The 27,804-nt window shown below is 39.2% G+C and overlaps 3 protein-coding genes and 1 pseudogene across 10 annotated transcripts in view; 2 read left to right on the top strand and 2 right to left on the bottom strand.

The window, feature by feature from the left end:
- Positions 1-1,762: 1,762 nt before the first annotated feature.
- anxa5b (annexin A5b) lies at positions 1,763-8,646 on the bottom strand. Of its 2 annotated transcripts, none has more exons than XM_033970831.2 (13): positions 8,574-8,646; positions 8,249-8,301; positions 5,494-5,578; positions 4,396-4,490; positions 4,151-4,264; positions 3,978-4,068; positions 3,155-3,234; positions 3,021-3,071; positions 2,743-2,836; positions 2,575-2,670; positions 2,444-2,502; positions 2,206-2,328; positions 1,763-2,110 (listed from the first exon to the last, which is right to left on the bottom strand). In XM_033970831.2, the coding sequence occupies exons 2-13, from the start codon at positions 8,249-8,251 to the stop codon at positions 2,048-2,050; spliced, it is 954 nt and encodes a 317-aa protein (XP_033826722.1). In that variant the 5' UTR covers positions 8,252-8,301; positions 8,574-8,646; the 3' UTR covers positions 1,763-2,047. The 2 variants fall into 2 exon arrangements, with proteins under 2 accessions (XP_033826722.1, XP_033826714.1); XM_033970823.2 differs by having other exon boundaries at positions 8,508-8,632.
- A 566-nt stretch (positions 8,647-9,212) lies between these two features.
- Positions 9,213-27,804, bottom strand: part of LOC117369703 (heat shock 70 kDa protein 1-like) — an 89,388-nt pseudogene continuing 70,796 nt past the window's right edge.
- Positions 17,210-20,272, top strand: uchl1 (ubiquitin carboxyl-terminal esterase L1 (ubiquitin thiolesterase)). The gene is made up of 9 exons (XM_033970700.2): positions 17,210-17,257; positions 17,340-17,351; positions 17,760-17,888; positions 18,787-18,928; positions 19,012-19,097; positions 19,331-19,378; positions 19,466-19,535; positions 19,611-19,669; positions 19,789-20,272. Exons 1-9 carry the CDS (start codon positions 17,225-17,227, stop codon positions 19,879-19,881), a joined length of 672 nt encoding a protein of 223 aa, XP_033826591.1. The 5' UTR covers positions 17,210-17,224; the 3' UTR covers positions 19,882-20,272.
- LOC117369695 (LIM and calponin homology domains-containing protein 1-like) overlaps positions 20,646-27,804 on the top strand; it is a 31,484-nt gene continuing 24,325 nt past the window's right edge. For 6 of the 7 annotated variants that reach the window (XM_055223749.1, XM_055223751.1, XM_055223744.1 and 3 more), the window contains exon 1: positions 20,652-21,062. In XM_055223749.1, coding sequence (XP_055079724.1) covers positions 20,964-21,062 — 99 coding nt within the window. In that variant the 5' untranslated portion in view covers positions 20,652-20,963. Of the gene's footprint in view, positions 21,063-27,804 lie in introns of all 7 variants that reach the window. The other variant, XM_055223739.1, reaches the window with a different exon arrangement.

Below are 27,804 nucleotides of genomic sequence, written 5' to 3' on the forward strand. Positions count from 1 at the left end.
TCTTGTCATACAGTCAAACATGCTCAAAGGCATGTATGTTCTCTAGAGTACCTTAATATAGGTGCAGATTACAATTGCATGGCATTTAGAAAGTGTGGTTTTATCAGTTATCAGTTCAATCATACTATCCTGACCTCTATCAAAATAGTATTTATTTTTTATAAGCGTTCCAAGGCCTGCATGTGGAGCTAAATTAAGATAATGACAGAGAAGCTAGCAGTAATATGTCACCACTGATGTTTTACAGTGATTCCCAACCTGGGTACTGGATCAAAAGTATAATTTGGAAAGAGTAAAAAAATCTTACAAATAATTGGAAAATTGCTGTTAGTTTGTCTGAAATGAGGGCAAATTAAGATTATTTTTGTCATGTAATGCATTTGTTGGGGCCCCTGTTATTGGTCCAGTCTTTGACTGAAAGATTGAGATCCACAGCTATAGGCTTCTGTTTTGGTGATCTAGAGTAGAGATTCCCAAAGTGGGGGTCCCAAGAAAGATTTTGAATGGAACAAAATTATGACTTATTGTATGTGTCAATTTATTTTTTTCAGCCAGGTCCTGGGGCTATTGCATGGGGATTCTGGAGATCCTGAAAAGGTAAACCTTTCGAATTTCAATTTCTAAATGAAATATTTGTTATTTCCAGCTCCCATTACTTGTATGATATTCAGAAATGTGCATTAGAACATTGATGTGATTGCAACTATGGCAACACATGTGGTAAACTCTATTAATATTAATACATCATAAGCCCATACTACCTTGACAGTTTTCAGTCAAGGTAGTATGACCAGATCAAAGTCAGAGCTCTGCTATGTGGGCCTAGTATGGCATCTATCCTTACATGATAGATATGTCCTGACAGCCCCTTCCCTTCTAAAGTCATTTTGAACTTGAACTTGTGTTTTCTTCTAACTCATGTTCACAGTTGGAGCTTGTCAGGTTTATAAAGCTAGAGATGACATGACTCAGAAGAGGGGCAGGATGGCAGGAGAAAAAACATGAAAACACAACTCAATGTTCCAGGAAGTTGACCTACAAATGACAACCCAACACATGCCCACCCACAACCTCCTGCACCCATACATGGAGGGAGGAGTCAGGGGTATTGTTCCTGCTGTGGCTCGAGGTGGCCTGACCCCACACCCTGCAATTCAGACCGCTTTATTGGCTGACAGTTACTACAGTAACCATCAAGAGCAACCGCCTCACTCACAAAAATAACAATATAACGAGAGCAGCAGGACCTGGGCTGACCCAAACTTGACATAGACTTATGTAACAACAACATAGGGGGCAATAACTACTGACATGTCACCAGCACAATGATACCCTGTCTTAACATATCACGCTGAAGACATGTAGGGCAGGTGTCACTGGAAAGAATCTGTTGCATGGATGACACTAAATTTGAATGTCTGTTGGCAATATTTAAAATGTTGAAAGCGCACTATAATACAAGTAATGTGAGTTCAACATATTCTTACCTATAGGCCTAGTCACTTTACCAAATCATCAACAATATGGGCATTTATGCCTAAAACAACACAACAAATTCTAAGATAGCTTTACATGCGTATGCAAAATAAGAATTTAGATTAGACTACTTAAAAGTCCAAGGATTATAGAGCCATCAGGTAATGTTAGCAATAACTTGAGGTTTTTCTACAAAGTAAAGTAACGTTCATATTGAGAAAGCGCTATCTAGTGGCCAACACGAGTTATTGCATGAGTAAATAAAGTATATGCTAAAATATAGAACTTACTTGATGAATTCAGTTTATTATTGCATTTAATGGTTACAAAGTGCAACGAGACAATAACAATTTGTTTTTAAAATTATAACATAATGACTTCAGTGGTAAAATATTAGTAGACCAAAGCTGCTTTCATACTCTGTCATAGGTACAATGTTAGCTACCATTCAGACATGTTATTGGAGAAGATATAGTTTTAGACCTGAGAGCCGTCTGTCACTCACAAGCATGATTCATATGAAAAGAGACTTCCACAGGCGAAGGCACATCTTTAAAAACTATGTTTGTGTTCATGCATCGTCACCTCCACAGAGCAACAGTAAAGCCTTACGATAGTCTCCACTGGTGTCACCCTGTAACACATTTCAATAATATCATCGTAAAAATCGTGAAAACGACTTAAGGCATCAGTAAAATCCAAGTAGTATTTTGAAGTACATATGTTTACCTTAATCATGGAGTGCAGGGAGCAGGCAAACAGCCTCCTAAACTCCTTTCTGATGTCCAACATGTCCACCTCACTGCGAGTCACCATCACTCTGATCAGAGTGGCGTCATCTGTCCCTGCTCCCTGGCACATAAAAAGGCTACTGATTATTCATAATTTACTTTTAATGAAAATATTGGCACTGTATATCATTAGCTCCTATAAATATAAAATAATGTAACTTTTTAAAAACCTTTACCTTCATAGCATAGTACAGGCTTTCGGCAAAATAAGCTGGAATGCTCCTGGCACACTTGACTTTACAGAAAGGGAGAAGGAATATCAGACTATCAAGTTTATATTTACATTTCTACAAATCTGTTTTCTTACCAACAGCAAGAAGCAGTGCCCTGAGATTTCCTGATGTCTCCCTTTGAATGCTTTCCTCGATCTCAAATCCAGACATTTTCATGTACGCATCAAACACTTTAAAAAAAGAAAGGCATGGTTAATAAATTGACTTGAAATATTTCTATGACAGACAAAATGTTTTGTCACCTTTCCTCAGGTGCTCTGCACTGCGATTGCCCAAGATTGTCACAAAAGATTGCTCATCTGTGCCGAACTTCTCCTCTCCCGCCTTGAATAGTGCCTAAACACATAGAAAAAAAATTGCTAGTCAACCAAAATACAGTATTTTATTATACGCCACTAGAGGGAGGTATAACATTGAATATTTTCCTCCTACCAACAAATGCATGTGATGGTCACACTAGGACAAAGGACAAGGGCTGCATTCATACAGAAGAGTAAACGATTTGAACAATAAAACTTACCTGAGCATCAGCCTCAATGTTTCCCTCCTGGATGCCAGTCTGCCTGTTCCCCTAAGAACACACAGTAATACACATATTGACACAGCAAAAAAAAAAAAAAGAAGTTAATCATAAAATCAGTTAGTAAATGTTACCTGCAGCAGAATGACCAGAAGTCTCTTGAAGTGTCCTGAAGTGTCTCCACATATGTCCTCCTCCAGGTTGTCGTCATACTCTGAAGAACATTACACCGAATATTTTACAACCACTTCATCCACAGATCACAAGTACAAGTGTTGTGCAACACTGCATTGTTTCAGAGAGCTGCAGCCACTTTGGTCAGTGTTGAAATCTTGTAGGCAAACTGAATGACTTAAATTCTAGACAATGAATACTCGGGATGATAAATAGACAACATCAATATTCATGAGTTCCAGGCATAAGGATTCCCTCTTAATTTGAAGGATTTGGCATGACCTGTTATATTTTTATTAGAATTGCGTTACTGCTATATCTTTTGAATGGGGAAAGGTCCTCACAAAAATCGGGAAGGAATTATTAATTAGTTATTAATAAAATATCCAAATTTATGGTCCACAAATGTTCAACCTTATTATTTGTTTGGCACTGGCTCCACAAACTTGCCACATTGATTTTATAGTTTAAAGTCCTTTCAACTGTCTCGGGTTGAATACAGGCACCAAGTTCTATACCGATGTGAAACTCTGATACAGAAGTTGTTTCATGTGAATAGCCCGAAAAAATAGAGATATAACCATAAATCTGACTATAGTTAAATTGCAAATTCTACTACAAAATTCTAACCTTCCAGCTGGAATTGTACCTTCCAGCTATTAAACAATATGAATTCTAGGCTGTTGCAGTCTATTCAGTTTGCACCAGCGCCTTGATTATGTAAAACATGTACAGTATATAGAATTTAATATATAATTTATTAGTCAAGTGATTTTGTAGTACCCTTTCTGTATGCAGCCACTATTTCCTTCACTTGATGGGCCGTTCTGGAAGCCAGGATCTCAATCAGCACTTTCTCATCGGTTCCAGCACCCTAAAGAGACACGCAAATTCATTTTATAGTATGATGTAGTTCCATATGGAGGTTGGTAACTTATGACAACATGGCATATTACCTTAATGGCATCACGAAGGGATGTGACATCATAGGCGAGGGGTGGTGTCATTAAAGCCACAATAAGGCTTTCAAATTTACCCCCAAGCTCTCCTTTTAGGTCATTTATCAGATCCTAAACATAAGACATTTCTAAAGTCTATGTGTTTTAAGCATTTTATCATTATTATTTTTAAAGTTGATTTTATTGCTGTGTTTTTCAAATTTGTGCAGATCTTCGAGTGATATGATATTGTGTGTGCCAACCTTTCCGAAGAGGGTTTTATAGGTGTTCTTGATCTCCTGCCTCTGGGTATTGCTGCGAGCAGTCAACAGCTGCAAGATGGCATCCTCGTCAGTCCCTATGGCAACATTGTCCATGATTACTTGACAACAGCTCGTTTACAACACCAGGTGATGATTAAACAACAGCAAATAATACCAGGAAGTACATCTGACCACTAAACTAACATGAAGGCTGGAAGTAATAAAGGTTAACGTGTTGCTAGCTAACTATTAAGTAGGTTTGGCTAGAATAGTTATTTTGCAGATGTTAAAACAATAGTAAGTTTGTTTTGTTTTTATAATAAAGAAAACTCAATGTAAACTATTTAAATCCTAAAAAAAAAGATTTGATAAAATTACAAAAAACTTAGTGTAACCTTTCAAAAAAAGTGTATAAAGTGATGCTTCAGTCCAGGACCTCAACCAAGAAGTTTACAGTAAAATTTATTTATTTATTGGTTTATTTGACAGGGACAGTGTACATTAATAGCATTGCTGCAAATGCACCAGAATTAGCCAAAAGGCTATTTTTCATCTGTTGTCCCTGGACAGATGTCAGACCTGTCTCCCTAAAAACAAGAGTAAAATAATAAATGTGTTTACACGTTATCATTTTTGTCAATACTGTCCACCCCAAAGCTACATACACAGTATTAACACAGCTCAGTCAAAAAGTCCAAAATATGCCACAGAAAAAAAGACCAAACTATAAAACACACTTCACTTCTATCAAATATAAGCTAAAGAATCAATTCCACATTGTCCATTTGAGTCTGAGGCACTCACTGAATGTTATCTACTTGTGTGTAATAAATAGTAATAATGAGCGCTCCTGGTCTAGGTGAGGTTTTGTTGACATAGCGACCCATATAATTACATCTCTGGTCTACGTTTGTGTTTGCTAACCCTGCTCACCTAATGACTAACTGCTGTCTGGGTGGGGCCCCAAAGTTACTTTACTATAGCTATTGTTTTGGAAATATCCAATGAAGTGTCTAATTGGTCGACTCTAGGTTTCCACCCATGACTGATTCTCCTATCACGGGTCGTATTACAACAAAGGGAGGCACCTGAGCTTACCCAGTCCTTTCATAGCCTTGTGCAGGACCTCGGCGTCTGCACTGGTGTTGAAGTTACCAGTGGGTTTGACGGTTCCTCTGTTGGCCTGCAACACAAAAGCGTACATTAAAATTAAAAAGACAATAAATAGGAGCTGGTTTATTAAACACAGCCAGTCTTGTTGAAAAAGCTGCTATTCCCAAATGACTTCTCACACATTAAAAAGTATGAAAGGCAGAGACTAGGCACGATGCTGCTTGAACGCATTAAGTTCCAGATGTTGTTTTGTAAACTATTTGCACCCGATACACACATTTGTTTGGCATATTTTGCAAATCCATTAATATTTTTTTTAATAATATAACAATTACCTCAAATTAGTGCACAGTTGTTAGACGGTCTATTTGTTCATTATGTCTAACAATTACTAAGAAATTTATTGTAATATAAATTGTAAATTTTATATCACATTTGTCATTTAAATGGGAGCCCTTAATGTCAATTATTAGAAAAAAATACAAAGCATATTAAAAGGCCCAATTGAATTAAAAGATACAGGAGGGTCCACCACTTGTACCACCTTGTCTCCATGGAGATAGATACGTTTAATGCCTTAACATGGAACATTGTTGGCAAAATAACATCTCCATTTGACAAGGCAGGTGGCAGATCCTTCTAGTGTGTTGTAACAATAATAACCTGATTTCAATACTAAGGAATAGGCATACTAGTCTGTGTGGTCTTATACTTTTTCTGATACAGCTCAAGATCATTTTAAAGCCATTCAGGAAAGGTTCATGTTTGTCCTGTGAATGTGACAATTTTAGTATCGATACCTGCTCAAATGAGTATCTAGTTTCAATACTAGTTTTAGTATCAATTAGTATCCAAGTTTTGATACTTCTTTTCGATACTTCTTCCACCAGAAAAGTTAAATAGTGTCCCTTATATAACTTAAATGGCGATATAAACAGTACTTGTATAGTATTAAAATGTTTACTATGATGTCAAACAGTCAAAACAAGACCACTTCACCCTCAATGTGTTTGAAATGTACATGTAACACAACCAAATGTAGGATTAACATTCGTCTTTCTAGCATAGCCCAGTCCCCCACCCTCACCCCTCCTTTTGGTGTTCTCTTGCTATTTCTGTGGCGAGATGTTTGGAGCTGAAACTGCTGGAATTTCACCTCTGAAAATCCTGAAAAAATAGCCAGTCTGCAAACAAATTTCACTAAACAACCACTTTTTGTCCAACCCTGCAGGAGGAATTCACTAACACCAATGTGCGTCCATTAATTATAAACTCACAAGGTAAAACCAAATTGAATCAATGCAGTGAGCAAACAGCTGGACAGCTGGACAATGGAAGGTTATCAGGAAACTAAAAACAATGCAATTCCTATCATTTCAAGAGGTATGGCTCATCTATGTGCTTGTGTTACTAAGGCGAGTTGGTACATGATAAGAGGCTGGGGTCTTCGGAGGGCGGTAGTTGTCCATAAGTCCATAACACTGTTACCGCATTAGATATGTATGCTATAGATTTTTATAAATAGAATCAATGTTCTACCTTACACCCACATATAAAACCACATCATTTGTGACCAGAACATTCCATATGTGTATTTTCAGTGCAGCCGTGTCAATGTTTTCATTTAGAGCACGAACCATCTAATCTTGTTCTGTCACATTTGATACGATTTACATAGTTATGTTTTTATGCTTAGATTTAGATTCAGATAGCCCATGAAATGTTTGTGAAATATGTTCTGATTCTTTTTTTTAACAGATATCAAAATACATTAAATTCCAAAATCACCACATCTTGCATATTCAGTTACAAGAGCTTCTATTGCCAAAAAGAAAAGAAAAAAAACCCAAAACCTATGGGCTCGCCTCTTCACAGATCTGACCTGTTTTTTGGTCAGGAGGCGTCACCTGCTTCTCTCCATGGAGATGTATTAAATGTTATACTCTGGAACATACCATGAAAACATCTTCATAAGCCAAGGCTATATTTTATTATTTTATCCCCCCAATTATAGTTTTGAGTATATGAACCTAAATCTATCTTCCCATCACCAAAAAACTATTTATAGGTTGGTAGTATTGAAAGTCTATACCATATTAACTTTGGGTCAAGTGAATCATTGGAAAATCTAACGTTTTTTCATTTACCCTACGCTGATGTGGTGATTCCCCTTTAAGAGAGAGGCTGGCTCCAGTGGAAATATGTGTATAAACTCACAGAGGTGGAGAGACAGACAGAGACCCACCCGAATGGACTGAAGCCCATGCACACGATGAGTCATACACAAAACCTCAAACTTCCCCAAACTATCCACTCTTCCTCACACACAGGGAAATATGCTTTAATTTTTAACCAAAGCTGTGGCCTGTCTACTAGTCAAAGTAGGAGCTCCAACCACGTACCCAATATGAAAACGTTTCAGATACAGGCCAGTTCAAATGAAAATGAAACCAAAGTTATCCTGGTAAGTTTGAGTTGACAGAAGTGCTGTAGAGTGGCAGACTTCAAAAGATAGTGTCAAAATATTCCAAAGGTAAAGTTTATTTTGTTACACATCACCCTGTCACAAAATACTATAAGTCAAAGACATTTTCTAAGATGAAAAAAGATTACATAAGATAAAGTGGGCGTTGTCTGAGAGTTCAGGGCATAAAAATACATCTTGAACCATAGCTTATTAGCATACATAACGGATTTTATTTGACTGAATCGAACAGAATGTAAAAGGTAGGCTACTCACCATTTTTAAATCAGTCTTGTAGTCAGAAGAATGATTGGGAACGAGAAGTGAGTCTGTTGAACAAAAAGGAAAAAAAGTTGTTTTAGTTGTAGCCTACACCGCTGAGGCGAGCTTTACAGTAAACATCTTCTTAAAGCAAAATGCACTTTGACAAAAAAGTTTTCCTGGTTAACACGTCTTCACGTTCAATTTCGCAGGAGAGGAAGATAAAGACACACCATAGGAAGATAAAGACACACCATAGGCGTCCCAGACTCACCTGGCCGATGCTCTGGTCTTAACTCCGCTGAATGGGCTAAAGTTTTCCGGAGTGGTGGAAACTTACCGTGAGCAGTGGCTGTCAACGTGTGGAGCTGAGGTAGAAGCGACACCGAGCTCAGACTGAGAGCGAAAGGGGGACGGACTCACGGTCCTACACGAGATAAAAACCCAGATGCGCGCGTGCATGTCTCAGCCGGGCTGTGAGCGCGCGCGTGAGCCACACCCAGGAGCACGAGCGTCCTCTAGTTTAAAGAACTATGGGAAATGTTGTTTCATTTGCGTATGCTCTGCATTTGTGGTATACTGCAGAATAATAGTATCATATTTACAAACGTTAGCCTGTCTCTATAGTTAGGCTGATTCTTGGGATTTAGTTAAAGAACAAACACAAAAGGGGACATAATTTGTGGAGTTCCAACAGGAAGTGTGGGCTTTTTCCCTTTGAATTTCACATGTAACAAAGTGATAACAACTGAACAAGTTAACAACTGAATTTATGATCACTAATATATATATATAAACCACCGGTTGTATTTATTATTATTATTACAAGATTTCTGGAGTTCAAAACTATAATGAAAAACAAATTAGGATAAACAATATGTACAGTTCTACAGTACATTTCATAAGTAACAAAGGTCATAAATTCATCCATAACAGTTCGGTCCAGTATAAACCAGTCCTCAGTGTACAAAGAGCTGCTTTACTCCACCTCCTTGATGGTGGGCCCCCTCAGTCCTTCTCTCTGCAGCTGCCTGCAGAGGGCGCTCCCTGGTACAACTTACTGATGATGGGGTTGCACAATTTCTCCAGCTCTTTCTGCTTGTTCTGGTACTCCTCCACCTCAGCCATCTGATTGCTGGCCAGCTTATGGTCTCCTCAGACTTGAGCAGCAGCTTCTTGCAGTCGTCCTGGCTCAGTTTTCTGCTCACAGCATCATCTTGGACACTGTTCTTCACAGTGAACACATAGGCTTCCAGAACATTCTTGGCACTGACCCTGTTCCTCTGGGCTTCATCCTCAGCTTCGAACTTCTCGGCGACCTGTGCTGGAGGTCTGGGTCTTCTTGGTTGGGATGGTAGCTTTGTGTTTGATCAGGACCATCATGACACAGAAGGGCTATGTCCAGCATCAGCACATCTTGGACCTTCCCAGAGGTATCCCCAGAGAGGATAGCAGCCTGGTCAGAAGTCCCATAGGCCACCTCCTCATCTGGGTTGAGGGTCTTGTTCAGGTCATGGCCATTGAAGTCTTGCAGGAGTTTCTGGACTTTAGGATCCTGGTGGAGACCCCAACCAAGGCCACATCATGAATCTGTCCTTTGTCCATCTTGGCACCTATTAGACCCTTTTCCACAGGCTCCATTTTATGCACAGTTTGAACTGTTTGCCCCGGCTGCGAGATGGTCAATGGAAGAGAGAATCTTCTTGAGCTATGTAGCCGCCATCACTCTGGTGAACAGCTCATGACACTCTCAAATGACGGTGAAGCCTTGGTTCATTGCATCTATGCCAACATGCCACCTCTCATACAGTCTGAGCTGGCTTGGTATTATTTTCTACACACCCTTTTGCTGTCTGATCTGCCATACAGACAGACCTGGTGCACCCTAGATCACTACAAGAAGCACTGGGCCTGGCGACGGAGAGGGAGTTGCTGGTTGCCCAGATGGCTGCTTTAAGGGACAATGTTCAAGAGAATATGACAACTGTTCCAGAAGCCAAACCATCAGAGACCTCCAAGCTGCGTGTTACTCAGTGGGTACGTACTGTCACATTCGAGAAGAAACAAAGACCCAGGCCACAATGTCAACTGATGGCGGTGGACAGCCTGAACATGGAAGCAAAGACTATAGGGAATGCTTTATTGGTAGGTTTGGGGTCCCAGAAGCAAGACACACAAACCAGGGCCAAAACTTTGAGTTACGCATTTTTGCAGCTATGTGTGAAAAACTGGGCTCTAACAAGACCCGCACAACCCTTCATACTTGCAAGGCAGATGATCATGGGGAGACCAGCAAGAGCCTCAGCCGCCACTCCAAGACCAGAATAGGCCTGGAAACTTCAGGACTGACTGGAATCAGCCCATGAGTTTACCAGTAACCAGTTTGTAAGTGCAGAAACTATACAGATATCTGCTTCTCAACGACGTGCGCACGACTACAGCAAAGACCTTCCACAGGTATGTACTACCAATCCCACAGGGACCGTTACATTTTAACTTTAGAAGTATTCCAGTGTAAATAGCGTAATTAGTAAGTTTAATCAATTAAAATAAATCTTTAAAGTAACATCTGTAAGTGTGGTGTTAAAGGGTTAGGCCCACCATTGAAAGGTGGATTACAACTAAACAAGAAAAGCCCAGAATAGTTGTATCTAACAGTTTAATTGTATATGAAAAAAAATATTGGAAATAAAATTAACAAATGTGTGACATTAAATAAAATGAATGCAGGTTTACTGGTACAAAGGCCCACTTTGTCACAAGTCCCCAGTGGAAGAAGGGCAGATGCCCCAAACTGGACCTTGCATAATTCTTGACAGACTGGATGTGGTTGTGTGCAGGGTACACTTGACAACTAGAGGACGCCTGTACACCTGTGGTTCCCTCAGTTACATCATTGCCCCTCGCTCTGACACTCTATGCTCCCCTGTTGAGGGCCCAACATCTTCTTTGTCCCGAGAGGTGGTGGCCAAGGAGGGTCCAAAGACCTCCCATATTTCTGAGAATGTGACTTTTGTGTGCGCCTTTTGTGGGTGAGGAACTTTGATAAATGGGGATAGTGTAATCATCTGATATTTTCTTTTTAGTTCATGGTTGACACCTTTTGTTGTTTGTTGTAGTGTAACTGCTTTTGTCTGTGACACTTCGTTGCTGTGTTGTCAAGTTGATGTGGAGGTTCTATTGTCAGTTACTGGTAAATTAGGAGACTAGCTCTGGAGACTGCTGTTGTTTTGTGCTTGCTTTGGTATGGGTACAGTAGACGTTGTGTTCAGAAAACAAGAAAAACTTTGGTGTGTTTCTTGTACACCAGAACGTCTGTGTAATCCCTCATTTGTTGAAGACATTTTGCTGCTCATCCAAGCAGATTCTTCTGTTCTGGTCAGACTGCTGATGGACAGTGCTTTACATTTATCTGAAAGGAGGAGCTAACTACACTGACACTAACACACCTGTTAGTATACAGTTTTATATTCAGTTCCTTTACAGCTTGTTCTACAGTTCAGATTGTGTTCAGCTCAACTCCAGATCTCATCATATTTATACTTATCTCCTCTGAGTTCTGACTGTTACTGGAGCCGTCCCCCTCCTCTATGATTCTGTCCAATCACAGCACAGAGCGTGAGGGCAGCATAATAACGCTGGCACGCCCATGTCCTCGTGGTGACACAAGCCTGACAGCTGAACTTTCGACTACTTTCAGTGACAAACCCACGTAAACCTCAGGAGGGAACAGGAAACCAGCAGGCACAAAGATGGTAATGAAACAAAGAGTGGGCGACTGACTTCGACTAAGCACTGAACAAGTAATTAAGGAAAACAAATCTAAACCATAAAACAGTAGGTTATCAACCAGTAGGCCTCGTTATGTAGCCTGGTCCATTCTGAAAGGCTACGTTAGTTTTAACTTTTATTTTGTGCACATAGTTTTGTAGTCAACAAAATATGAATTGGCTTGTTGCTACCATAGGCCCATTACTAATATTTTGGGCTTTTATTTTTTTCAATTTGTCACTAACAATAGGATATCATTGAAAGTCACTTTTTAAATCCAAAAGTTTTCTCTAGTGTGTAGGCCACATTATACATCAGGCTTCTACTGTATATACTCTTCATATCTGTCAGCTGTCTGCCATTTTTAATTAGCTTTTTAATAATTAATTCAAATTGAAAGAGTGTTATAAATAATGCATTATAGGTTAATTGTCCTGACATTATAAAATATAAGTGGACTCTGACATTGCTGGAATTCTATCCGCTATGGATAAAATGGCGACTTTACCTGGTTTATTATGAGGCCATAATCCTCTAACATTTATTTTTTAAATTATTATTGTGTAAATTAGACTTCCTAGAAAGTGAGATCAATCTTTAGCATGCCAGGTACAAATTATTATTATTTATCTGTGACTGGGCTTGGCCTAGCCTGTTTACCAGCAATGAATGAGCCTAATAATGGGACAATGCACAGACTGTACATCTTTAATATTGTTATAGATTTTCGTTGTACTTCTGAAGGACTGCATGCACTAAGATATCAACATGGAACATGGATCTCTCCTTCCTGTACCCCCTCTGCTGCAGTCTCCCATCTCAGCTCCTGCCTGGAGGAGATAGAGGCGTGGATGGTTCAAAACTTCCTGCAGCTAAATGGCTCCAAAACAGAAGCCATCTAAACTGGTACCTCTCATTAACTCCGCTCCTCTCCAATCACCTCTGTTTCATTTTTCGGACACACCATTCCCCTCTCTCCCTCTGTAACAAACCTGGGGGTCAAATTTGACCCCCACCTCTCCTTTGGCAATCATGTCACCTCGATTTGCAAAACTGCCTTCTTTCACCTCTGTAATATCTCCAAACTTCGCTCTTCTCTCTCCCTCCCTGCTGCAGAGAAGCTCGTCCATGCCTTTGTCTCCTCCAGGCTTGACTACTGTAACGCTCTCCTCATCGGGATCTCTGGCAGGAGCATTCAAAAGCTCCAGTATGTCCAAAACAGCGCTGCCAGGGTCCTGATGAGGGTGCGTAAACACGAGAACATCACCCCCATTCTTCACTCTCTGCACTGGCTCCCCATTCACTTCCGCATTCAATACAAAGTCCTCTTGCACACCCATCACTGTCTCCACGGTGCGGCCCCCACTTACCTCACTGAACTGCTCACACCACACACCTCCACTAAGACTCGGTCAGGCCAACAGCACCGTCTGGTCATGCCCAGGACACGGCTCAAGACCATGGGCAACAAGAGCCTTCTCAAAGGCTGCTCCCCGTCTGTGGAACGCTCTCCCAGAACATCTCAGGGCTCCACAGACGGTGGATGCTTTTAAAAGAGGACTAAAAACTTACCTTTTTACCTTAGCCTACAGATAAACACCGGCTATTGTTTTATTGCTTTTACACTAATTGTCTTCTGTTTTTAATGTTAATTGTCTTCTGTTTTAATGTCTTTTTTTGCACTGTAGCATTTTGAGATTTGTTGTTCAAATGTAAAGTGTGTTATAAATAAAATGTATTATTATTATTATTATTATTTATTATCTCTTACTTAGCAAGCAAGCATCTAAATTTGTATTTACTTGTGTACTTTGCACGTTTGTATGGCAAAATGTAGGCTATGCTGCTGATGTTGGCATGACTTTTCCTACTCATAGAAGTAGTAGTAGTAGTATTAGTAGTAGTAGTAGTAGTAGTAGTAGAAGTAGTGGTAGTAGTAGTAGGACTACTGGTTGTGCATAAATGGCAAAGCTGCATCACCAGTGGTAAGATGAATCCATGAGGATGTTAGATGTAGGGTACCTGTGATCCTCCACATCCAAGTCTGTGGCTGAATGAACTCAATTCGAAGCTATGGGAGACACATGACGTGAGTCGCCTTCTTTACGCACAGATTTGAGTCCAAGTATGTACCCATAATCTACAGCTGTGCACACAGCAAAAAGCACCGCACAGTCTACAAAGGATGTTACATTTGGATGAATAGCATCAGTCAGATTGCTGGATCAGAATGAGGATACAGAGGCTGCTTAAGTAGGCACTATTAAACATATGATTTATTTACTGAAGATGTATGCTTTTGTCAATGACAGTGAGCCCTGTGCATGGGTACGTACCTCAATCTGTTCGTTAAGAGGGCGACTTAAGTTATCCGTCTCCAATAGGTCCAAGTTGAGTTTAAGCCACGGACTTGGATGTGGAAGACCACAGGTAGCTTACAGCACTGACATGGTCATTTCAGAGCTCCCTCGTGGACTCATCTTACCATAGGTGATACAGTTTTTCCATTTGCATATCAGTTTACGCACTACTTTTACTATTACTACTATGACTATGACTACTAGACTACTATTACTACTACTACTACTACTACTACTACTACTACTACTACTACTACTACTACAGGTGGGAAAGGTCATGTCAACATCAGTAGCATAGCCTATATCTTGCCATACAAATGCGCAAAAGTGAATAGATTCTCCACTGAAGTTCCTCATTTTATGCTATTTCATGATAATTTCTTATCACATAATTTCATGATAATTTTATATCTCGTTTTAACATGAAACTATCACGTAATTTCGTGTAACCATCACATAATGTTGAAAAAATAGTAATAGTATAATAGGCCTATCAATAGACCACTGAAAAGTGATGCCTTGGGTAATGGCGCCACCTATCGAACACTACATTTAAAAGTATTTTTTTGTAGGATAAACTCCTTGAGATGAGCCATCTAGTTTTCGAGTGGGTCGTTAAAACAACAAGAAAGACAGATACAGTAGAGCAGATAGTAGGCTACATAAATTAAAAATAAAACAGAAAACAAAAATTACACAACCAATTATGATTACTCATTCTAAACTGTTAAATAAAGAATAATTATGTATAAACAAAAACTAACACACAATTTCAGAATTCAAATATAATCACAAAAACATTCAACTCAAATAAGGTGGTCAAAAACCATTATAAGGGTTGTGTAAATATTGCACCAGAGCATTTTTAAACAAAGGCACAGAAGTTAAAGAGCAAAAAGATGTAGGAAGGATTGGTTCCAGTCAAATCAAGCTTTATAAATTAATGTTTCCTTTCTTTCTTTTCTAAATTTCGTTTGTAATTCTTAGTACAACAAAAAAATATCTGATTTGTGTGGTGTAAACTGTAGGAGGACCTGATATTCAAAGTTAAGGCATTTATAGATAAATAATAGCCATAGAATTTGACATCAGGAGGACAGAATGAGCCACTGCATTCTGAAGGGACTGGTAAAGTAATTTGAAACTACAGTATATGATTTTTTTAAAACTACCTTTTTATTGAGTCTTGAGGATTTCAACTGAACTGAGTTACTGTAGCCCATTATACATTTGTATCTAAGATTGTAGTATACTGCAGGCTACCCAAATTAAAATAGATTGTGGCAGATCACTCATCTTTTTTGTCTCACCCCTGTGCTAAACAACTCAACTCATCAATTGTGCTGCAGAAATTATTTTGTGCCTTTTAATTGTTTTATTATTATAAGAAATGTCACAATAACTAAGCAGCAGATAGATTGTCATAATGTCAATGAGTTTGGTTTCTCACCAATTCCTCAACATGTGAGAACATGAAGAAAAACAACCTGAACAAACCGCTATTCCAACATCATGACATTGCTAGGGTGATACAAACAAAAACACAGGAATATATTTTTTTTTTCTTCAAGATGAAGCTTTATAGCAATGACATTTATCATCTAACTTGCATAAAATATAGCTCCAAATTTGTGGGATGCAAACACTATTGTTGTGTCATAGTATGGCCTTATGTATGTTTTTAGGTAATACACATTTTATTCAGGGGATTTTTGATTTTCCCTTTCTGCACTGGATGCTGATTCTACACACCAATGCAGTTTGACTTACAAAGTCCAGTGAAGAGGAATGTAATGACCTCACTAAGCTTTATCCACAAAAAGCAGCTGGCCAGATGGACAGTGCAGTGGACACACATCACAAACAGAAGCATTCCAATTACTGAAATGTACTACCAGGCCCATAAAGGTCCCATATTACACTATTCTCTGATCTATGTTATAACGTTGTTTCCTCATCACAAACATACCTGGAGTTCTGTTTTGCTTTATTCGCACATGTTTAACACACAAACCCTTCATATTTAGTTCTTATTACTAACAAAATGCATTCTGTTCAACCTTGTGATGTCATGTGGTAATACATGTGTGCCCCACTGTGTTTTTAAACTCCATACACCTTCACTAGAATCATTTGGATAATTTCAGCATTTTAATTGCTTTCCAGACTTTGGAGATATCATGCAGTCATGCTAATAATAAAGGGTTACTCAAACATGTGTAAATGAAACAATACAGAACTCCAGGTATGTTTTAAATGAGAGACCTTTAATAAATGTTATAATATTTTAAAGTCTTATTAGGCTATTGCCTGGCAAATCCAGAATGCTTTATCTGTATTTTATATAGGCCTACAGATGAATCATGTATAAAGTAGCCTATTTAAGAAGTGTGTTTTCTGGATCCCAGGCAAATTAGGCTATATACAGCATAGTAGGCTATATATAGGCCTAGAGATAGGCTTGTGTGATATAGATTTATTATTACGCTACATTTTAGGCATAGACCCAGTTTGGCCTAGTTGTCAAATAAAATTGAAGGGAAAAGATGGCACTGTGTCAAACCCCTGGGAAAAAAGAAACTGTTGTTAACTACAGTCCTAATATAGTCCATATTCTGTTGATTAAACATTCTCATTGTTTTATTTAGGTGTAAACAAGGAGCTTTGTTTCATTATTTTGAATTTGAAATTAAAAACAGACCTTGTTCCTGTGATTTAGTTGTCTGTTGCACCCCTTCTGTCTGGGCACAAGTGGTACAATCCTAACCATAAGAACTGCTGCTGTCCACGCGCTCGCCTCACAGTTAAGAAAACGTTTGACTAAAAGTTCATCTGTGGTTATTTAAAACAGCGAATTACAATGGAGTGGACACCGATGGAAATCAACCCTGAGGTGAGCATTTATTTATGTTGCTATAAAATGCACATAGAAACACTAAATTTACCCGATTTTCTTTTTTTTTTTTCCTTTTCAGATGCTGAACAAGGTGAGTAGCTAACTAGCACCTAACCGACAGATAACAAAAATGTCGCTAACAACTTCATAACGGTCGGTAAAATTGATGAAGGACTTAACTTTTTTTTTAAGCTAGTAGTTTGTTTTCTAACTGTTTGATCCTAGCATTTTTGCAGCCATATCAGCCGTCCACTTGCTTATCAAAATCAGACTTTTTAGACTTGATTTTTTTTAAGCCCATGCTGCTGTACTGTTGCTAGTTGGACATAACGTTTCATGCGTCAGACCGTATAATAGCATCCATGTCTGGACTCAGGGTGTGGTCTTATGCTCTCACCACGCAGCATCTTTAAATAAGACTGAAATTAAACATACAACACCTCCCAGTGATATCTGATAACCTAGGAGGACTCATTGATTTCCCGGTTCTACGTTTCAGATGATGGATAAACTGGGCGTGGGCGGAAACTGGAGCTTTGTGGATGTGCTTGGACTGGAGGGCGATCAACTGTCTGCCGTGCCCAAACCATGCTGTGCCTTGATGTTGCTCTTCCCCTTGACACAACAGGTAGGACATGGGCAGGTGTGTGTATGTGGTGGTGGTGGTGGTGGTGGTGGTGACGACACTATTCTAGAAGTAACTGGAGGGTGGGGTGAGCACCGAGCAGCATAAGGGCTGAGAGCTGGTGGTCTGACTCTGGGGTGGGGTGAGTTAAGTGTACAGGGGAGACAAGGGGAAGTTGAGGGAGGTTGGTCTTGAAGTAAATGCTGAAACTAGAGGTGATTATTACCTTCTACAACACTTAATTTTTAATGGGCTAAATATTAGTTTGAATAATTTCTCCTGTTAATTTTCATATAGAGCTCAGAATACACCATATACAGTATTGAGCATCTTCAGATCTCAAAATTCTGACTCTAAAGTGGTAAATGTATACATCAGTAGTGACTCAGCAACTTATTTGGAAATTCCACAGCTTTTTTACCTTTTTACATTGTTTTTGCTCATATATCTGTATGGATTTAATGGACGTTTTCTACTCTCGGCCACAATGTTTTTGTTTCAATCTCAAGCTCTGTTGGATACACAAAAATGAAACGGAATGAAATTAAGTGAAATTTGACAGAAATATAAAATCTCAAGTTACGTTCTACATGAGGCTCCACAGCAAGAGCATATACTATATTCTATGAGAAATCTAAAGTGAAATTAATAACTGATCAATTACGATCCAGTTTAGTCTTGTTCAAACAAAAAAATTTGCATATTTCCTTGCTAGTAGCAAAACCATAGCTTGAAAACCTTTTTTATATAGAATATTTTTTTCAGTTGTGCTGTGAAATGGCTTTACATTTCTAGGATTTTGTTAGTCTTGTTTTGCCACTCATCACTTTTGTAATAGTTGACACCGACCAACATCTTTTTCACTCACATGATAATCTATATATCTCTTGATTCTCTCTAGCACGAGTCCTTCAGGCAGAAGCAGGCCGACAAAGTGGCAGCTGGCTCTGAGGTGTACTTCCTGAAGCAGTCTGTGGGCAATTCTTGTGGCACCATTGCCCTGCTCCACTCTGTAGGCAACAACAAGGACAAGATGACGTTCAGTAAGTATATAACAGGGCAAAGGGGCTGTGTCATTGTGATATTCCTCCATTTTGAATCCCATATCTGTTTTCTTTCTTGTTAGATAATAGCTCTGCCTTAAAGAAGTTTTTGGATGACACTGCTGACATGTCTGCTGAGGATCGTGCCAAACAATTTGAGAACAACCAGGTACAGAAGTCTCTTCACAGATCTTCGGGGTTAAAAGTAAATGCATTCAATTTAAAATGGCAAGCAGGGAGATGGATGTTGTTGCTGGTTAACCATTTAGCCACTTGGGGGCGACATACGTTGCAAATTAATCCTACCAATCTAATTCTGTTGGATTGTTGTGTCTTGTAGTTGATAATGTATGTCTATAGAATGGGCCCAACTCTCTTTAATCAGTCATTTTATTTCTACAGGCAATCAAAGAAGCACACAATGATATTGCTGCAGAAGGTCGATGCGTGGCAAGTCATTATAAACTCTAGAATTATATTGGTTAAACTTTATTTATCTTGTGCCTCTAAACTATTATGTCCATTTTTCTTTTGCAGCCTGAAGCTGATAAAGTCAACTTCCACTTTATTGCCTTTGTTAATGTGAATGGACAACTTTATGAATTTGGTAAGTGTACTGTACAAAGTAAATTATATGAACAAGATATGTTTTGTATATCCTCGTCTGTGTTTACTTTTTAAGATGGGAGGATGGATGGAGCAGTGAACCATGGTGATACAACAGATGACACTTTTGTAATGGTATGTACAATATTGGATCATTTCCTATAGTTTAGATTTCAGCAGAAATAATTGAATAAAAATGTCCAAGCATTTCTGTTTTGGATCCATGAAAGAAAACGACTCTTGCTCACTTTTAGGATGCTGCCAAAGTGTGTCTTGGCTTCATGAAGAGGGAAAAAGATGAAGTTCGGTTCTCTGCTGTGGCTCTGTCAAAATTAAACACCAATTAGAAAACAAATGTTATGCCCATGCCCTGAAGCATTTAGATGTCCTGTCACCTGTACACACGCACTATGCACTGTAAAGGGCATTTGTTTCCACCAATTGTCCTGTGTTGAACAAAGCATTCTTGAGCACATAATGTGTTCAGTGTTGAAAACCTTTTATGTTCAAGCCTTATGTATGTTCAGCAGTGTCCAACACTGCATGTTTATGTTCAGCACTTTTGTGTGCCTGCATCTGTGGATGCTTAAATGCCTTGTGAGCCAACCAGTTTAAACTTGGAGAGTGGTACAATCTGCTGATGACCCTGGACAGGTCTTGAATGACAGTTCTGATTTGGGGGTCAAAATGATTTGCACACAAGTCCCCACTACTGACGTGCACACATTTTCCAAATGTTCAAGTTTGTTGAGGTACACATGATTTGAAATGGGTGGAATTTGCTTAAAGCAATCAGCTGGACATTGATTGTAAACCCACAATTACATTTGGGTAAGTTTGACTTGAAATTGAGGATTTCCTGTAACGATGATTGCTTGTTAAATGTTGCGAAAATTTGTTGAAATTAATAAAACGTGCAAATAAAAATGTCAGTGTTTAAAATACTTAATTGTAAATACGCATACACCAAGTATACAGAAATGAATATGTATAGATATTGGTCGGGTAACAAGAAGCCCACACTGCTCTCTCTCCTGTCCAGTCGCTTGAACTTCCCCGCACAGATTCCTCCCTGCGCGTTCACGTGTCCTAAACCGCGCGGGCGGCAATGGTAGTGTGCAGTAGCAGCCACAGCAGGACCAGTGGTGCCTGAGCGAGCGCAGCCTCTCCAACCCACTCAGGTTATTTTTGGCGGCTGCTTCGTGTTGCAGTGCGAGTATTCTCCATCATTCGGAGCAGGGCTAGGTGCGCACGGGCTCGTCTATAATCGCTGCACGCGGACTTCTTTGAGAGAACGGCCACAGGATAACGGGACTGACGGCGCGGGGAGGGGAGCTTTATCTCGTTTCATCACGTATCGCATATCCCTGCTTCACCAGCGTCCAGCACATTCGCGGGCTGATAGCTCTCTGGAGGGGCCTGTCCGGACATGGCTACCCAAGAAAACGGCACCCCCCGGGAAGAGCAGGGGACATCGGAGCACAGCCACCCCGAGCCAGCGTGCCTGGAGGCTCAGAAATGGATAGAGGTGAGTTCAATGACCGATGAATGAGATCGCGGGGCCTGCTGCTGTAGAATGAGGGGAACAAATGGGTCAGGCGGTAACACGCTGTGAATGTGGGACAAAAATACACCCCATGCAGCACTGGTGCACCGTCACCTGTTGGTGGACCATGCAATCTCGGGTTACAGCGAGAGTAGGACAACCCGGAGCCTGGCGAGTGTGTGTGTGGGTGTAAAAGTTTGGGATAAGAGGAGCCTATTTACAATGACCCACACAACAGTGTCTTTGAAGCTGAGGTGGCCTATTTTATAAAAAACAACCACATGTGAACGTAAGGAAAAAACGTGAATCCCCTTTTTACGATTTTAGGACGTAAGCTTGTTTTGCAAGAGCAGGAACGCCCCCAATTGGCGCGAGGGGATTCCGGTTGCCGTGGTTATCAAACCCTTCCACCAATCTAGTGCATGCATGGAAGAGATGCTGTAACCTGTAGTTGATTGCATCAATGAGGCTATCATTTATGGTTCTGAGTATTGGTTCTTCCATCATCTCTGCTAAAGCTCTAAGCCTGATCAGTATGATGTGTTGATGTTGACCTATTTTACTGGTTATTCTGTTCTGTTTTCATTTTGGCCTAGCCTATAACCTATAGGCCTATATAAAGTCTGATAGATTAAAAAAACAGACCGTGTGACAGACTGGGGAAACAGGTTCAAAACTGTTGATATGACTTATAATTGTCTTTGTTATCTCAAGAAATCAGATTGTGTTACCCCAAACAGAGGAACAAAGAGGCCCACTTTGTGATATCACCTAATTTATTATCAGTTGTGTCAAAAGGCTAGTTGAGGGAATCAAAAGTATGATTCACTGATTACTGAGGTACCTAATTCAATTGACAAGATTCAGCTGAGGCCAACCCATCATCATAGAAATTCTGGACACAGCTTAGACAGATTGTGTTAAAACATGTATTAAAAATGTATTGCCTTAAATTCCTTCCTGTAAAGATTAGCAGACCATTTAGACGACTTCTCAGGTATTAATATATTCAACTCATTTTCCAACAGCAGCCCTTTTTTGAATAATTGATACCCATGAGTGAAAAGTTGACATATCACATATCACAGTATTTTAGGCCCAAGTTTGAGTAATCATGGGTAAATTCCATTCAAAGCCATATGGTATTTCACTTGGCCTGTCACGGAAAATTTTGAATATTTCTTAAGAAAATATAGGTGGTAAACAATAATACAATATTGAAAGTTTTTTTGGCAACAGCACTGATACAAAAAAGCTCCCCTCCCAACTATTATAACTGTACAATATTGTTTAAAAACATGAGTTGCAATGAATAAATGTCAGAATGAAATACTACTAGTTACTTTGTGTCAATATTCAACCATAGAATTAATTTATTTAACCCTCTACAGCTCAAATCTCATTGTAGCAGAGAAGAGTAGTCAGGATAAATGTGAATATTGATTCCCCCCCCAAAAAAATTGTTTTGTTTGCCTGTAATTATTGTGACAGGCCTAATTTTACTATACACTAATATGAAGGACTGGTATTAAAGTTGATAATTTTTTTTTTAGATATTTTTTACTGCCATGGTAACACAAATACTCCATATATATACATATATATTTTTTCAATCTTGTGATCAAGTAATTGCTAATAGTCGAATGGAGGTTAAATTTGTCAGTCTTAATCTGTGCTTTGTAAATTCCCAGTACAGCTCTTGTTTTGTCCACTATGTGCCTCCTAAGTTATTTTCAGGCTGGACAGAACGACTCTATTTCTAGGAGTGTATTTTTACCCTTCACAGGTGGCAATGATTCAGGACTGTTAGTCTATTCTCTACGCAGCGTTACTGTGTGGGTTTGAGTATGCAAAGTAGACTAGACTGACACATACAATATAATCATGAGATATGCAGTCCAGGCCCCCCGTCTTTCATTGGACACACCCAGGTATGGTGATATCGGTCTCTATGGGAACATAACAAGGCTCAGGTGTCACTTTCCAAAGGCAGACATGTTTGCAGCTATAAGCAAAGTAAGTACATGCACAGAGCCCCATATCGACAACAGGGTTGCAAGCTGAATGTTTAGCCTCAACCATCAGATAGTTAACACTTAAAGGTAATAAAAACATTGAATTCAGTCAACTGTTTTTGTAAGAAGACAACCTAATGTGAGGTGAACCAGAACGTAAAACACACAGAAACACTTAAATCATTACAAACTATTTATCAGCTAAATCAATGTATTGGATAATATTTATGAAATATTTAAGAAAAAAATGTAAACTACATTAAAGGTGGATTATGTAAAGTGGATTATGTAATTTTTCTGGAAGGGAGTCCACCACCTGCTTAATACTTTGCCAGGAATGTTCCACAGTAGGGCATTAAACAAATCCATGTAACATTTAATTACAGGTGTAATTGACTGAGGTAATAATCATAACCATACACTCTTTCTCTGAGTGGAGTTGCCTCTCCACAAATTTAACCAGTAACTTGGCCGAGTGGTGTCACCTACTTGTCTCAGTGGAGATAAATACAGTTAATGGCATACTGTGGAACATTCCAGGCAACATAATAGCATCTCCATTAGGCATTCAAAACCTGATCCAGAATTTTGTTTTTCAGTATTGGCTATTAAATAACAGTATCGGTATGGTTCATCCCTAATTTCCATGGAGACAAGCAGGTGGCAGATCTTTGAACAGAAAAGTGCACCTCTAATTTAAGTATTACCAGTATTCATTTTAGATTTAAGTTGTCCATCTGTTATTTATGTACTAGCACATAACATTACAAGCCATGACCAACAGGCCAACAGCATCATTCTGTGCAGGGGCCCTATTAAGCTAAAAGTGCTATTTACAAATACAAATAGGCTACATCTCACCACTTGACCTGACAGGACAGTACATTGGCACAAATTGGACCTCTTCCATCTGTTTATAGTCAGATCAGATGGATTAGTCTGCATCTACACCTACACCAACCCTCCGGAGTGCTTAAAACCTGTTGGATGTGACACTGAGCAGGTTCAATTGAATAAGCTTTTTTTTACAACACAGTTTAATGCTAACACAGGTTGACTTCCTCTGCCAGAATACATACGACTCTACTGTCGGGATTTACAGGGAGAATGCATGTGACAGTAAATATGCGGAGCAGATGTCGAGACTGTCCGGGGCAGATTAACTTGTGTCGTGGTGCGCAGACGGCCAGCTGTGAGGGCATGACAGAGCCGCAGTGAGAGCTTGGATGGATGGATTTGCCACACATGAGAGAAGAATGTAGAAGAATGATGTCACAGGACTACTACCACTACTGCTACGACACATGCTGCCTCAGGGATTTGAGTGTTTTGTAAAGGAGCTACTGATAGAGTCAGCCTACCAGGCGGGAGGCTTATGGTAGAGTAGGGTCTGCCTTGGTGTTTAATGGGATGAGAGAAAAGACACAACGGCACAAGTTGACAAAACCAAATCTCTATACCAGCGATTCAGTGTTGTGGCCTTATAGATCTGAAAATCACTTGGTAAATACTCAACCCACTGTGGCCCTGTTGACCCAAAGATATTTCCTTTTGACTAATACTTATCTTTTTGTGTAATTCCAATACAGTAGTCCAGTATGTCCATATTCAATGTCGCATCCCATCACTCACTAATTACTTTGATCCAGATTAATCTGCCCTCAGACACTACGCTCTACATCTGGATTAGGACTTTATCCCGCTTGTCTCTGTATTGTTCTCAGTCTCATTCATTCATTATTATATCTATACAATATGCTACCTTTGATATAAGTGACTATATGAATATGATGATCTTTACCTTTCAGATCTTATGATATTCTTTAGCACTGATTTTTGCATCCCTGCTCCAGAGTGTTGTGGGATACGGGCCAGAGTAGGTCATACATCACACCACTGCTAATGCATTTGCCAGTTGCCCTTAATAGCATCAAGACTCAATATAGAACACACATTTTGATTTTTACTATTAGATTAACAGCTGTGCTTTATATCTCCATTGAGACCCCATCCCCCATTCTTTGTATATCTACCCAACTATTGTCCAACAAAGACAACACCCCTTGCTTGAAAATACTCTTACTCACCTTGTTTTGCTATGTTTTACTGTTGTCTAGAAGCTAGCTCGGTCTGCTTGTGTTGCACTACTCACATGCGGTGCCTTCGACTTCAGGGTTAGATCAGTTAGATTCTATTCAAACTAGAATCTAACTGGAGGCTGCCGCTGCCATTCACCCGTGCACCATGAGCTCTGAGAGAGAGAGGGGCTCGGATTACCCAGCCTGGCGCTGAAATCATCCCACAGCTATAGGGCCTTTTGTGGCAGTCAGGAATGCTCACTTCACAACTGCACTAGAATCTCCAATTTTACACAGAGAGGTGTCTGCATAGTCTAATGATAGCTATTAAATAAATTATCAGTTAAATTTATAATTCATTTATTTATTTATAAATATAATTCAATTTAAAGGTGCTGTACCTGATTTTTTACTATCTTAAACACGTGAAGAACAGAATTTATAAGCGTGTTTCCCAACTTTCAGAGGCCAGAGTGGAGTTTTGTCATCACGATAATAACATAATAACAGTGTGTTTCTGATTTTCAGACAATGAAACACTTTTATAATTACATGTACATACAAATCTTGCTCAAATACATGGAAGTTAAACGGGTCCAGGGCCTTTTAGTGCATTGAGCAGGCTAAAATACAATAATGGTTTGAAACAAAAGTCTCAGTGCAGCTTTACAGGATGTCTGGTCAGAGGGTCAGAATATCCTGTGTCAGAGAGTAACAGCCCTCAGGACAAAAATGTCCCTCATCTGTGTCCTGCAGCATCACAGCCAGTGTTCAGGCAGGGGAGCAAGATTATGCAATATATTTATATAGGCATATGTTTTGTCATCCAAGCACAAGGGGTCCAGACCAGTCTAGTCTAAATTTATGCAATATTCACAAACAGCAGGCAGAGGTGAGATAATTCAAATGAAGATGAAAATACAAAATACAAAAATTATAAATAATAATAATAAATACAAAAGACCTAATTTTCAAAATGCTTAGTCTTGGTTTAATACTGTAATAAAAAGTGTATAATGTTATATTTATGCACTTGTGCATAATGTTAGTGTAACTTCACTTTTTGTGTTTATGTAAAAATAATTTCATCTAAATTAAAAAAAAAAATGTAGTCCACAATGTAGTCTCTATTTCTGTTATCCTTTAGACTTAGACTTTTTAGTTTAAGTCTTCCAAGCCCTACCATTTCCTGTCTACAGAAAAGCACAGACAAAACCGCTCTGCTTGGTTTCAATACAGAGCTCTCCCTGGTGTGTAAATAATGCATGCTAACGGCTAAGAGTGTAAATGTTTCAGAGCAAACTTTCATGAACATCACAGGCCCCGAGCACAGACAGTCCACTTCTCCTGTAGGCTATGTCTGTAAGAGAGGGAGTGTAACACTGAAAGACAAGAAAGAGCAACAGATGCCAATGGGAAACATCTGGACATGACTTATGTAACAAAAAACAATAGACTGTTCTCGTAACTGTGGAGGTATTGGGGTTACTTCCTTGTGCACATTGGATACAGTTAAATAGAGGGATAAATATACTACAATTTTCAGTACTTAAAGGTAGAGTTTGTACCCTGTGCTCTTACTGTTTTAATCACAATTGAACCTGGGTTGTCAGTGCCCTAAACTGCAAACAGAGGGTACATACTTTTTTTTTTCTTTTCTCAGTATATGGACATGCCTCATGTGAAAGCCCAGAAGCTACAGATTTCACTCAGAGGCTGCACTAGCACTGATTAATGATTGGCTGCAGGTGCGGGGGTTTTGGTTCACATCTTTCATACTGCCTGTTTAAATCTATAATGAGATTTTGCCATAAGCATTTAGTCTGAGCTATTACTTAAACAATGTTATTATTCCCCCTGGGTAAATTCATTATCAGAACTTCCTATCCAAGTGGGGTCTGAATAGTTCTGGTGACATTCCAGCACAGCAGAGGAATCCAGGCACTTGTCTTACTTGATTTGGCTCACAGCTTTGGCCCATGTTGTTGGTTACGTGAGCCAAGAAAATGTTTTTGAATGTGTTAACAAGTTGGTTTGTTTGTTTGTCTACTGGTAACTCTAAGGGTAATTGTGAACCTTTTTTAGTCCAAGTATGGTCGACTATAAAAATGTTGGTTTTGAATACAGATTTTTAAAATAATCATCGTGTCAGATAAAAAATGGGACATCTTAACCTTGACCATTTGATTAAAATTATATCACACTATATGAGGATTAAACTACTGAGTTAGCTTCTTGTAGTAACTAGTATAGTAAGTTTTCAGGTTTATTATGCACAACAATAAGGACGTTTCTTCTATTCTCTTGAGCTCAGATCTACAACACTAAAAGGAACGGCTACTTCAACAATATCATCTGACTTGCAAGAAATGACCCAATGAACATAAATGCTTAAACATACTCTCCAAATAGCCTATTTGCTGGGTAATACTATGTATTAAGCTGTTTGGTTCCACTCTTTCCCAGACAGTATAATCATGCTGTGGCCCCAGTGTGGGCAGTTAGATCAGGATAGTGTTCCCCAAGTTCACAGTTTTGCTCCACCGTAATCTGCATTAATCTGGATTAATGGTCCAAGGAGCCAGGGCTTTCCATTCAACTTTGACTGCAGTTACACAACACCTCCAAAAG

This window comes from Periophthalmus magnuspinnatus, chromosome 1 (genome assembly GCF_009829125.3).
Source record: "Periophthalmus magnuspinnatus isolate fPerMag1 chromosome 1, fPerMag1.2.pri, whole genome shotgun sequence".
In the NCBI taxonomy this organism is placed as follows: Eukaryota; Metazoa; Chordata; class Actinopteri; order Gobiiformes; family Gobiidae; genus Periophthalmus; species Periophthalmus magnuspinnatus.

What these genes read in the sequence shown, in the direction of transcription:
- uchl1 (XM_033970700.2), top strand. Translation starts at nt 17,225, where the DNA reads ATGGAGTGGACACCGATGGAAATCAACCCTGAG. An exon ending in AACAATTTGAGAACAACCAG is followed by an intron (nt 19,098 to 19,330) that starts GTACAGAAGTCT and finishes TTATTTCTACAG; the next exon opens with GCAATCAAAGAAGCACACAA. An exon ending in TGGACAACTTTATGAATTTG is followed by an intron (nt 19,536 to 19,610) that starts GTAAGTGTACTG and finishes TTACTTTTTAAG; the next exon opens with ATGGGAGGATGGATGGAGCA.
- anxa5b (XM_033970831.2), bottom strand. An exon ending in CCCTTCGTGATGCCATTAAG is followed by an intron (nt 4,069 to 4,150) that starts GTAATATGCCAT and finishes GTGTCTCTTTAG; the next exon opens with GGTGCTGGAACCGATGAGAA. An exon ending in GCCTGTACTATGCTATGAAG is followed by an intron (nt 2,329 to 2,443) that starts GTAAAGGTTTTT and finishes TTTATGTGCCAG; the next exon opens with GGAGCAGGGACAGATGACGC.